The sequence below is a fragment of the Falco biarmicus genome, chromosome 4, assembly GCF_023638135.1.
Source record: "Falco biarmicus isolate bFalBia1 chromosome 4, bFalBia1.pri, whole genome shotgun sequence".
In the NCBI taxonomy this organism is placed as follows: domain Eukaryota; kingdom Metazoa; phylum Chordata; class Aves; order Falconiformes; family Falconidae; genus Falco; species Falco biarmicus.
In genome coordinates, this window is record NC_079291.1 from 34,393,299 (window position 1) to 34,407,101 (window position 13,803).

A 13,803-nucleotide genomic window follows, 5' to 3' on the forward strand; every position below is an offset into this window, starting at 1 on the left:
ACTGCAAATGAAACTCAAAATCTCCCATGAACTAAAATAACTCTGAATAAACTATTTAATAAAGTGCAGGCCTAGTAATACGTCCAGTAATGGCAGTGACAAGCGTTTACAGCACTTCAGTGGCCCAGGATCACACCTCAGTCGTTCATTATTAGTTCTGGAGTTGGCAACCTGTCTTAATTCTGACGTTAATGACATCAGCTATGAAATATCATTCAGTTCTGTCTAAAAAATTTACATAAATATGCATAACACAAAGCAAACAATTCTATGAAGTCCTCATTATTATATACAGAATCTACAGAAAGGACAGCCAGGGTGGTTTACTGTTTTGATATCAATATTGATCATATTTTAATAGTTTTAAATTTTTAGAAATTAACTATATTCCTTCATTGGTGGTTAAGAATGACAATATATAGAACCATCCAGTATTTGTTGACAATGACAGATGCACATACATTCTATGCAATAATCACTTAGATTACGATGTTAAGTGTCTTACACAAGCAATTAACTTCTTTTTTTATGAACTAAGACTCTTTGAAATGTTTAATTTTCTGATGTTTTCGTGCCATCTTCAAGTTATTAGCGGTCAAATAGTAATATCCATAAATAATACTAATTTGTAACAGTTTAAGTGTATTTTTTTCTCATCCCAGTGGGAAGAACTTCACCTTTGGTGTCTGGATACCATTAGGCTTCAATCCATTTTTTTATGGATGATCTCAAGCAAGGGAGAGGTCTGAGCTCCAGCTCTTGCTAAAGAGAGGGCAGTCAGGAGACACATTCCAGTACCCTTGCTCATTACTACTACTCTTCCTAGGTGTAAATTTTACTCTTTATGGAACATGATTAAGGATGAAGGCCAAACGTTTAACCTACCACCCGCATTTCTCATCATGGGTGAATACGACCTCCTGCCTACTCTCCTTTTCTTTTGAAAGGATGCCTGTGAGTGTAACAGAGTGCAACTCTGACAGGATGTAATTATTTTAGATAAATTACCTAACTTTAAGCAAAAAATTAATGCAAAAAATTATATGCAAGTCAGCTAGCAAAGAAAGAACAAGTATTGTGAGTTTGTGTGGTCTTCAAGAGTATTTTGCAGTTCTGCTTCTAGACCAGCTGAGCTGCAGAAACATTTCAGATACAAAATGGATAACCTGAATAAATGGAAACATGCATTTTTCAGAATGATTCATTTTTTAAATTATTAAATATAAAACAATAATGAAAATTAAGATGTTTCAGGCATGTGTTAACTAGAAAACTCAGCACACAAACCGGTTCTAAACAACTTAGTAAAATTAATTCTTCCAAGAGGTCTGAGTCCTTCCTAGCTCACAGCCATACCATCCTCAGAGCGGTGTCATGGATGCCACCTAAACCACTGCAAGTCACCAACATAGCACACAGAATACCTCAGATGAAAGAGTGATATTTGATTAGAAGGACGCGATTCTTAAATCGCACTGAAAAGATTCCCAAATTGAATTTCCAGGTCCAAGCTCCCATGAAGTCTGAATGGTCACAGCTATAGTAAATTAAACAGGTGAAGCTGAGTAATAATTCTTACACATAAAAGATAATTCACTATTATTTTGCATTTCTTTTTATTGGACTGCAGCACAGATACTTTCCCTGAAACAATAACTTCAAAATATTTATGAACACAGATGTCAAAAATATTAAATACATACATTTAAAAAAATCTAAACCATGAATATTTAACAGTCTACAATGTATTCACAATGTAATTTCTCCATCTTTTACAGTATTTATCTCCAATACTACAAGAGGATGCAAGTCTGAAAAAGTATGTATTTTAAGCTATCACAAAGCATAGAAAATATGTGGAAATATCCACTAACATTTGGCACAACATAAATATTCTACCCCAAGAGAGAAAACAAGTGTAGTCTTCTGTGTGACACAGATCCTTATTCATCACAAATCATGATGTTACATCAGAGAGCTGTTGCTCATGCAACAGCAGCTCTGGTTTTAGTTGGGAAAAACTTGCTCAGAGCTTGTGAGCAGGGGACACAGTGGCCTGTGAGAAGGCATGTTTAGGTACTTAGCCATTTAATTTAGCTGGATAAGAAGCAATGTAATGTTTTCCTGTTGTTAAACATTGCCATCTGTATCTCTGGCACACAAATTAAAAAAAGAAGGGTGTGACCATTAAAAGTACGTGTCCTGAGATTTCCTTCTTCAGGGGGCAAAGAGGTTAAAATGGAAAAGCTGATCTGTGTATAAATCAGGCACACATGTGGTAATGAGAACAAACAGCAGCCAACGGGCAGGCGGGGAGGACTTCTCCAGGCACAAAATGAGATGTACAAAAATACCATCTACTGGAAAGGGAGTGGAGCAACTGATTTACACGTAGAAATTGGTAAGTTTAATCAATTCTATTAAGTCTTCATAATTATTTAAGTACACAGAATTAACTCTGCGTTTTAAAACTTGGTCTAACTGAAAAGCTGTCTGTACAGTAATGCAGAGCAGCGTTGCTTTAGCATTAATACTGGTTTCTATCTGTAGAAAATCAGAGGTGTTCTTAACACGTGTAACAGCATCGATGTGTTTATTATCTGAGCGAAATAACAAAACAGCACAGAGGTGTGTAGACTTCATCTTAAAGTTATGAAATGTTTGTGTCTGCGGCCTACCTACTGGAAATAGATACCAGCAGCCAGTCTCCTGCTCAGGCTGAAATAGTTTTGTTTGATTTCTTTGGAGATAAACAGAATATTTAACATAGTAAGTTACAGTTCGCTTAAAGCTAAGAAATATAACACAGTTGTCAATAATAATCCTTTCGATGCAGTGCATCTGATATACTAGTGGCAGGCCCCCAAAATACGAAGTCAATTGAAATAAGTCTTTATCTTTACCTTAAGACTTGTTCCTTGACAGAGCAGAAAAAACAAAGAAAACATTATGGATCACAAAGCACTGAATTTTCAAGTGTAAAGTCGTACCAAAATCTTGATAAATTATCATTGATGTCGTAGGTGATCAATCGGTCAGGAACATCATTAGGGGTGCCCTGTACTGCTAACACATGTGGTGCTAGGGCAAAGGGTACGTCACTCAGAAGATCTGACATGAAAGGGCTGCTTTCCAAATTTTGACTTCTTTCATTTCCCACCTCTGCACTTGATACAGTCAACTGCGATCGGTGCCCTGTATTTATCTAAAGAGAACAGAAGAACAGAAATTTAGACACCACAAATCAGGCAGCTAAGGCTTTGTAATGAACCATCGTGACCTACTAATAAATGAAAATAAATATAAAATAAAAAATAAAACCAGTTTCAGAGTTTGGTTCAGGTAGATCTAAAATAGCAGTTCTAATAGATGTCGACATAATTCTTGGGGTCAGGTTGACTTGAATTAAGGCTTAAAACAACAACAGATTTTTTTTGAATGATTATTGACATTTCTCCACCTAATGATACTCTGCACTTATGAAAGCCACAAGGCTGGTGGGACTTGCTGTCATTAAACCCAGTCTTGTGGAAGGGAAATTATTTAATATAATTTCTTTCATAAACTGATGAAGCCTCATCATTTGTTTCCTCTGCGCCTTTTCAGAAGTTGTCCAACAAAGGCATAGGCATGATTAAAAAACGCTCCTATCCCAGTTATTTCAAAATATGAATGATGTTGCTCTCCAATTTGAAATGGAATTGCATGACTGCCTGGTGATGTCTTATTACATATGGCAATATATGCATTGCCAAATATGTGCTTTATAGAAAAATAAAGTTAACAAACTTAAAAAAAAGCCAACCCAAACCCACAAAAAACCAACAATGAAATAAAAAAATCACGTCATACAGAAGTCATCAATATAATTTACAGTGAACACCAGCAGATAGGATGCTGGACCCAACAGACTTGCAAGCTTTGATATTGACCTACTAATATGACTTTATTAAGTGTCCATCTTAAAACTTATACTGTTTTAAAAACAAAGAAAATACTGTTTACTCTGCCTCTAGAAATCAAATCTAACTTGTTTTACAATTATTAGCAATAAAATGCTATGCAAACTGATAGCTCTCACATCATCTTGAGGAGTAAGATATTATATGGATTTCTATTTTGTATAAGTACACATACAGAAATACTCACTATTTGTCTAAAGTGCTTAATAAGTCATGTCAGAGCCAAGAACTAGACACGAATTTCTGATTGCAGTTCTGACTTCTTCCTTTCAACCCTCCATAATGAGCACACAGCCAGAAAAATCCAATGCTTACACTGTTATTAAGGGAAGCACTGAAAGCTTTAAATGCTAATTTGGTATTCAACTGATCGTAAGTGTTAAATGGGTCTAATTGTATGGAGGTCGCTTTCATCCTAAATTATTCCATGATTTTTAGGTGAGCTGTGCTGCTCAAGATCTGGCCTGTGCTGGAGTTGAATGTTACGGATCATGGCTGTTGCAGAGAACCTGAGGTTGTGGCTGTCAGACAGGACAGTTCGGGCAGCAGGGTGGCAGTGGGGTTGCTTGTTTTTTAGCCTGGCAGTATGTAACACAGCTAAGCATCTAGCCAGGTAAGAGGCAATCCAGCTCCTTCTCAAAGGACCGGCTCTGACTTGAACACAACCTGAGCACCAGTCATTCCTCACACAACCCAACATTTCACCTAGCAGGACAGACAAACATTAAACCTTCCATTAAACTGTCAACAATTAAATAGATAATCTTGGCAATCTGAGTTAGTTCAGAGTCAGTACTTGCCTTAGGTGATGGAGGAGGCTCACTCCTCCGTAAGCTACTGGGACAGAAGGGGTTAGCAGGGCCGACCCTTTGAAACTGACCCTCATTTGGAAGCTTTTGTTTATACTCACAATGACTAGAAACCTAAAGCTTAAGATAAACTTTCCAAGATCTGTTACTATTATGTCACAGGATAATAATGTAAAATTTCTTAAGGTTAAGAAGTTTTATTAAAAGGAATGACTGCTAAATATAAGTACTAACCTTACTGGTTATGATCCAATAGAAAAGAGGAGTCAATGAGCTCCAAAAGAGGCAAGTGAAGAAAGCACCTTCCTACTGAGCTGCTGGAATTCACTTCCCAGTATAAATCCTACTTGATTTTTCCCCCTCTCTTTCAGATCATGTTCTGGCTAATTGCTATAAAACATTTTATTTTATAGGTGTCAAAAAGGAAAGAGTACTCCCACCTTCATCTATTCTTCTAGGCCACTTCAGAGCCTTCTGGAGATAAGACAGGGTATATTGCTGGGTTTCTCCTGCTTTAACAATATTTGACTAAGTTGACACATCTATACTATGCAATTCCTACAGCTACAGTTTACAGATGTTTCTTCTCGTTCTTTATTTTCCCTAGCTTTCCTTTTCTTAGTTCTGTATTCTTATGAGTAGCTAACAGCTTTTCAGAAAGCTACACGCAACAGCAGAGGCGAGAGTTGATAAAGATTTCTTTTGACTTCCCTTACTGATTCTGGTATCTTTAGAGGGCAGGGAAAAGAGGAAAGCCAGCAGAGAAGTCAGGAAGATAGCCTACAGAGTTCTCCTACTGCCTGCTGTAGCTTTCCAAGCTCTGAGCAAAAAACCACAGACTACAGTCTGTAAACTCAGGAAAACCCCTAAAACCTCTTGTACTTGGCTGTTCTGATCAGCACAGTTACCTTCAAGTTGAAGATCAGCAGCTTGCGCTTTAAATGGGATCTTAAGTGTCTATACCTGCTAATTGATAACACTTAGAGGGAAGTCTTCATTCTTGTCATGGCCAAATAGGCTCAAGGTGTGCTTCATAACAAAATTCATGAACTTCATCTGCTACAGACATATTCTCTTGCTAAGAACACTGCCAATATTTATTTATGTTTATGATATTTATCTGAAAACAAACCCCACAATACTTCAAATAATTAAATTTGTAGCTGCTGTAAACTTAAAAACTTCCCTTAATTTCTACTCTGTGCAAATCTGTTAAATTTCCTCTTGAAAGAAATAATCTGTGGAGAATTCATTGAGGCGCTGGTATTTGCTTGTATTACATTAGTCCCATATTCTTCTGAAGGGGAGAATGGAGCCAGAAAACTGCCCCCCCCCCCCAAAAAAAAAAAAAAAAAGAGGAAAAGGTTACATCTAGAAATCAATTAAACAAGATCTTCAAAGATGCTGCTGCCTGTCCGTACTCCCACATTCCAGAGAAAAATGATCCATCACTCGCTGTCCTATTCCCATAGTCAGATGACAATCAGAAATCCTTAGAATCTAATGTTTATTTTGTTTGGCAAATTGTACTTTTATAAACACCTGTTTATATCTTAACTGTCCCAGAAGCTGGATGAACTCAATTTACAATGCAAATCAGACTAGCAAAGAGGGGGAAAAAATTGGAAACTGCACAAAGCATCTTGGATCATTTTTTTATCTCGAGAAACCTTACATTTGTTAGAAGGATGACAACTGGGCACCCCCAGAAATGGAAAGAGTGGATACCGTGCATTGACAATGACAGAGCAAGAACCAGCATTCCTTACTCTCAAATCCTACTCCATGTTTCAAAGCAAGGCCACAGTAAGGAAGGATGAATTACATTAGAATTATTTTACTGTTGAACACCATTTTACAATACTCAATCTCTGCATACCGTGAGTGAGGTTCTTAATAGTCTATAGATTCTTGATACCACTTGAATAGTCAAAACAGTATCGTAAATAAAGCCAAAATGGCTGGGAGCAATACAGTACTCAGGAACAGTGTCAGGTCATTGTAACGAATGCTACAATCTGACCTTGGATCCAATGGTCTTTTGGTCCCAGCCTACTCAACCCCTCATGAGAAGGTCTTGGGTCCAATATGACAAGATCAGTTTACAGCATAAATGAGAAAAGGACTCGAAATTGCCTGTTTCAGTTTCACACGCAAACTACTACTGTCTCTGCCACGAAAATGACTATTTTTCACTATCTTAAAATGTTCACATTCACTTTTTCATTTACAGCAAGTCACATTTTATGTTACTATTATTGGACTGACATCCCAACAAATAATGCAATGGGAAAATAAAAAACCTGGGGAGCACGACTCTTTTATGCAGCATGTGAAACCCAAACATGGTAGAAAAACAGCGGCCAAAGTTAACCAGGAAATTTAACTGAAGATAGGCTGCTGGAAAACTGTCACATTTGCAGTTTAACTCTTTGTATATTATGGAGCTCATCCCTTTATCTAGTATACAGTGTGTCATATGCAGTATGGTATATATTATCTATTAAGTATCCACATAAAGTTCCCTGTCCTGAACAATTCAGGTTGCAAGAAAGAATTCTTCAATTCTGACTAACGCTGCCATTACTGGCAATCATTGCCCTTTGCTATGCAGAATTGTTTCTGAGCACTTTTGCAGTGATATTTAGATACTGGCCTCATGTGCAAGATCTTATCAAGCTAGATATATTTCTGCACTTCCAAATCATAAAGGCATCCTTTAAATGGGCTAAGATACTTCACTCATATGCTGGAGAATCCACATCCATGAAAAGACCTTGATGAAGCCAACCTGACCAGCAGGCTTTTATATCGACTGTGGTAATGTAATGAAGAACTGGACACTCTAGCAGAGAACATCAATCACCCATCAGTGCTGAGATCGCCCAAGCTGGTTACAATGCAAACACCAGCACAAAGCTGTGTGATGCAATCAAAGTCAAGGTTATGAAATAGCTTATGTTTTCACACATGCATCCTTCAAGCATATATAGAACTGCAAGTCCTAGAGAATTTGATACCCCACGTTAGTCACACTGGTTTCTACTTAAATGGCTAACTTATTTATCCAGAATACAATCTATTCATAGCATAGTCTCTGGGCATCAGCTAAACAAAGCACTGCCAAATGTTATGACACACAGTCCTGCTATGAGAAATATTAATTGAATGGAGTTAGAAGATCACCAAAAAATTTACATTTTGCCAAACACCAAGGAGTTAAAAAAATTCAGATAAAATTACAGAAGGTATGGTAATAAAATCTAATTCAAATAAGCAAGGTGTTTTCTTCATTCTTGGTTTGCAATCCAAATGAACAGGGATATTAGAAAAAGTACGTAAACATATATGGTAGCTGGCCACCAGATAACAATTGTGCTGAGAACAAGGATGTTCTATGTTATTTCAAAAATAAGAAAGTATAAAGTTATCCCCTAAATTAAATTATTCCTTTTTGCTCTTTTTAAATGTTTCTCAGCTGCCTTTAAAAACATCTAACTTGCTGCATTTCTTGTGTGCTAACCATAGTCTGCCAAAAGTCTCGTAAGGAAGGAAAAATGCCTAGTTTACAATGTACTGAGAAGCTGGATTTACAGTGCTCTGAAGAAGAATCAAGGATCAGTGCTAGCATTATTATCATCCAAACTACTGAACAAGGTTTTCTAACAAAAAGTGATTAAAGAAAGCTGTACTCTCTGTAAAAAAAAAGTGTTTTTTTTCCAGAAGCGGACCAATTTTCCTTAAAAAGACAGCCTTGAGACACAAGCAGTACATTCAGTCTTCCAGAATATTTAGTAAATATTCAGCAATACCATAATTATGAAAGACTTATAACACTACTGGTGATACAGAAATATTACCTTTATTTCAGGCAATTTTGTGGTATTACAGCAAACAGTGTATCACACCATATCTCAGAATTTATTTAGCATTATGAAGTTACTTCTGATGTATCTAGAAATGGAAATTGTCTTAGGGGATTGCTCTTCCAATTGTGTTTCAGTTGATGCTTTTTAGAATATTCACTGGGCCTTTTTAGAAAATTTGTAGGAATTCCAGACTGAACATCCTCATTGATGACATTGATTTACTTTTCAAATAAGAATAGCAATGGCAAAGAGGAACGGAGAGGGCAATAAAAATTACTCACAAGGCGCTCTGAATGTTTAGCACTTTGTATTCAAAAACTTAAGCTAGGAGAAAAGGATCAGTAAAACCTTGCTGGAGGGGGAAAAGTGTACATGACATGATAGTTTTTAAATGTCACAAAAACCCCAACCTAAAACATTAACAACAAAACACCCTCACACCCAACACAACAGTAAGTATGTGACCTATACCCTTAGAGAACTGTAAGGAGGCAAGAAACCCACCCAGACAAGCACAATGCAGATGCCCCTGAAATGGTTTAGAAAACCTCAAAAGAATCGTGAAAGCTGCTATTTTTTTGAGGCTCACTCAAGAGTTTAGTCAGCGTCCCCTCCAGGGACTCAAGTAAAAAAGTTATTTCTATCTGGGAGAACAAAAGTAGATGGAAGAAGCAGCGCTGGAGACCTTGCAGGAGCTCATTGCTGTATCCAAATGGCTTCTGGTCACTTTTTCTTTCTCAACAGAAATGCAATGAATGGGACTGTAATACTAGCCTAAGAGTGGTGTTGTCAGTGGTTGCAATAGGGCAGACTCCCACACTGAAAGCTTCAGGCTAAAAGCAAGTCCTTGGAAAGGCTTTTAGAAGTAAGAATGGCTGTCAATGGAAATCAGCTTTCCCCTTTGCTTTGGGCTCGTGTTTCCCAGCTTCTTATGATCCTCATTCTGTAACACAGTAGTGAGTTGTCTTTCTCGAAGAGCTCCTGCTATCTCTACAAATTTTGTGTGATTAGTAGGCAGCATGTTTTTTCTCCATTTATCAATATTGCTGTTCAGAGGAAAACAGAACCAGAGTTTTAAAAAAGCATTTAAGAATATTTGTGACACATTTCAGGTACTTTTCTTTTTCATTTTCCTCTTTTAAAGCATGCTTTTCAGCTGTTTCTTAGGCTAGAATGCAGTCAAGGTCAGGTTAATGTTGCTGAAATCTTAATGAAAAAATTCTAAAGAAACAGTAAAAAGTACCTCTGACATTCTACAGTTTTTCATTATTATAGCAAAGCTCCCCACAGAGTATCCTGGCCTGCAAAGAACAGCAGGGGAATCTTTGCTAAACCACTCTTTCAGTATCAATAATGATGTACATCCTTATTGGCATTACAGCAATTAGAAAAGTGTAATTATTCAGAACTGGCTTTTTCTCTAACATAGGAACAATTTGGTATTTTAAATGCAGAATGAACTTTCTGTAATTAGTACATGCTCCCTACCCTCTCAAACAGCTAAAACTGTTAATCTCTGCAGAGGGAAAGAATTGCAAGGTTGCCATTTGAACTGCAGATACTCTGAATGTTCCACGGTTAAACCATGTTAGTTTAATTATCTGACTAAGTACTAGAAATGCCTGTGACTTTTATTTATGAAACACATACAGAATGTAATTCTACCCTGAAAAGTTTACATACCACAAAAGACTGCATATCTAGTGTCCAAACCAACTATGTCATTTGTTCACCCTAGAAAAAAAAAAACAGTTTTCTCCATTAACAATTTTTCAAACTCAAACCAGAAGATTAAGGTTCTGGTTTTATTCAGTCCCCTATAATAACAATTGGGGACAGGAAATATTTGGAAGGAAGCTGGTGATATATTTAGCAAATATATTTAACTTAATGTAAACAAAATTGTAAAATATTTTTATTCCTCATTCCTACTTTTATTCTTATATTCCTAATTCCTATTATTTAATTATTTTATTCAACCATTGTTTAAAGACCAAGAACCATAACGTCTCAAATGTGGGCATCTATAATGATATAAATATAAATACTACAAAACTGTGAACCAACAGGGGTAAGATGCCTGCAGAACTCAGCAAAAGCAGAAATACATACAAAGCAGAAAGATCTTTACTAAAAATGCTAAGTCTTACTTTCCCGCCAGAACTAGAATAATTATACTCTTACTTTTCCTTCTATCCTAACCAATTTGAGTACTTTTGAATCTGATAATTGAAGAGCTGTATCAGCATTTATGCCCCCTCCGTAGCAGGGTTCCTGTTCTTGCTGCCTCCCCGGAGGCTCTCTGCTTAGGGCACTGTTCTAACAGGTGAATTTTGGGCAAGGCTCCCCTCTGCAACATGAATATTGCGGTAAGAATTATCTCAGAAGAAAGAGAAAGGTGTGGGTTCAGTAACTAACGGTTTATCTGGTTCCTCTGTTCCTTCAAAGTACTACGCAAGCTATTCATAGCAAAGATGTCATACATTATAATAAGCAACACAAGCAAAAAACTGCCAGGAAATGTTACTAACTAGGCCAGATTTTTTGTTTTTCCTATTTTTCTGTAACGTGTATGCTGAAAGATTAAAAAATTCATGAAAATCACTATAGTAGGTAAACTGCAAGCCAGAAGGACTGTAATTGAAAATGCAGGCAGCTCTAGACATCCAGCAGCATATTCCACAGCCACAAACCGTAAGTGAAGGACAAGTCAATATACTGCAAAATGAATAGAGAACTAATAAATGCTGATAATGGATGTATCAGTTCTGTAACTTCAGTGTCATCTGATAGCACAGAGTACTCACATTTATTTTGCCTCTACCTTCACTCCTGATGTAATACAAAACTCAGGTAACTTTTCAGTATAGCCAGAGAATATACCAAGAAATTAATTTTCTATGTAACTTTAATTGCATATTAAAATAAAGACTATTTAAATAATCTGTTTTAATTTAGCAGCTACATTTGGTCCATGTAGTTAGTGACAACAAGATTTGAGTTTCTCTCTACTGCTCCAAGCAAAAAAAATATCCTGAAGACTTTTTGGGATGCAGTTTTCTTGAATAGGAGGAGCTCAGACAAACTGGGTCTCTGCCTCTGCGTCTCTACCCCTTGTTCCCAACCCCTGCTATTGCAGAAGCTCCAACATGTGGTAATCTGCTTTGGCAGGAAAAAAAGATGACAGTTTCTCTGAGATGGTAGATGCCCATGGAGCAGAACCTCTAAAAAAGAGGGATAATACTGCATTCTTCTTTCGTTATTCTACTAAATGTATGAAAATCCAAGGACTTGAATGGGAAAGGAAGCTGTTTACTTAAGAAAATAACTTAGACAATTACACATAAAAGACTAGTAAGAAAATATTTAGCAAACATGGTTTCACAAAAAAAGTAAATAATGTTTTCAGAAAATTGGAACAACTGGGAAAAGCTGTGTAAATCCAAAGTTAATTGTTTCAAGAAGAAAAGGAAATTTCTCCTTGAGTAATTGAGGTAGTCAGCAACATCCGTGAAATGTCTCCCTAGAATGTTACTATCAGTGAGAGGAAAAGGACAGAGGTATAACAATTTCCATCTACAATAAGAAGAAAGAAGAAGGAAACGATCTTAGATTTGGTTTTCAGAAAAAAAGCAAATTAAGTAGAGAATTAAGAAGAGAATAACTAGTCTGAACCCAGGGGAAGCCTCCTCCAACAATACCTGCGAACAATGTCCTCAGCCGTGCTTTCAGAAGTTTTGTTAAGTAAGTAAAGCCCTGGATATTCCCAACGGTCTCTCTCCTCAGTCTTGAAGAACATAAATGGATTTTCAGGCAGATGTGTGAATAAAAATCGCTGCACTAAGTGCCGTGTTCTGAGGGTTTTATTGTGCTGCTTAAAATCCAAGCATATGGCAGGACTAGAACTATGTCCGATTTAAAAGTTTAAAATATTCTAATGCCAACAAAAAGAACTAGGCAAGTATCTCCTAACATCTCCTACCTCCTAACTTTTCACCTGCTCTCTCCACAGTGATTCAAGTCAGTAAGAAAAAGGAGGATGGATATTTGACTTTAAGTTCCTCCATACACAGTCTGTAGCTGGAGCACCTGTCAACAGCACCTTCAGCAAACAGGTTACCAGGAGCCAGAGTTTGTAAAGCTTCACTCTGCAAACATAACAAGACTGAGTTGTCCCCAGCACCTATGGCTTAGGCTTTTGAGATGCAGGAATAAAAGCAAGATGACTCTTCAAGCAGTAAAGGGCCACACAAGTAAATAAATAAATAAATAAACCCCCTAAAAAAATTGGTCATCTCTTTCAATTAAGGTGGCTTCTTTCAGCCTCCTGGTTCTCTGTGGAAGGAAGATAATTGGACCGTAATGAAAGGAAGAAGGGTACTTTTTTTGGCTTTAAAATAGATAGGTTTTTATCAAGCAGGGTTACTAATTGCATTACAACACTAGAAAAGTACTCTTAACATTTGTAATGCTGTGGAAGTGAAGAAATTTGCAAACAAATAATTTCCATTTTATCTTGTAAAGCACTTCTGAAAAGTGCTTTAGAACAAAGTTTGACTATGTGGTACCCAATGCACAGTCTTTCACAAGTGTGACAGGAGTGGTGAAGTTTTGGGTGGTTTTTTTAAGGCAGAAATTACAGCAGTAGCATGCTGAAGTGAAAGAATCAAACCACACTGATGGGAAGTACAGAAAAACATATTCCTGCCTTATCAATTATCAGCATTTTGGACTGAAATGAGGCAGTTTTCATGTCATATTTCCTTCCCATTAAAATGGATTGCCCACTGCTATTTGTGGTGGGGTTTGTGGGCGTTTTTTCCCCCAAAAGTGGCAGCAAAACTAACCTAAAGACATTGTTATTTTCCTTACTTGTTGTTTAAAGTAATTATTAATAAGCTGCCCTAGAAATAGTCTTTCAGCCACCATGTTATGCTAATGCATCATGTTGTAAATATCACTGTACCATCAGGCTGTATTAGCACACAGTCTCATCAGGTGATGTATGAACTACATTGCATTTTAGATCAATTTTAATATTTGGAAAGCCCAGAAGGGTTGCTCCCAGAGGCAGGATGACTGACCAATCAATTTGTTGACAGCAACAAAATGAACCAGCATTACTGGCTTTTAGTACAACTCCACATGTTTAGGCAAGAGATA

General features: G+C 36.9%; 1 protein-coding gene across 2 annotated transcripts in view; it reads right to left on the reverse strand.

The window, feature by feature from the left end:
* Positions 1 to 1,592: 1,592 nt before the first annotated feature.
* The window catches only part of UMAD1 (UBAP1-MVB12-associated (UMA) domain containing 1), an 81,447-nt gene continuing 69,236 nt past the window's right edge, over positions 1,593 to 13,803 (reverse strand). For both annotated transcript variants that reach the window (XM_056334320.1, XM_056334321.1), the window contains exon 4: positions 1,593 to 3,205. In XM_056334320.1, the coding sequence (XP_056190295.1) occupies positions 2,948 to 3,205 (258 nt within the window). In that variant the 3' untranslated portion in view covers positions 1,593 to 2,947. The remainder of the gene's footprint in view (positions 3,206 to 13,803) is intronic.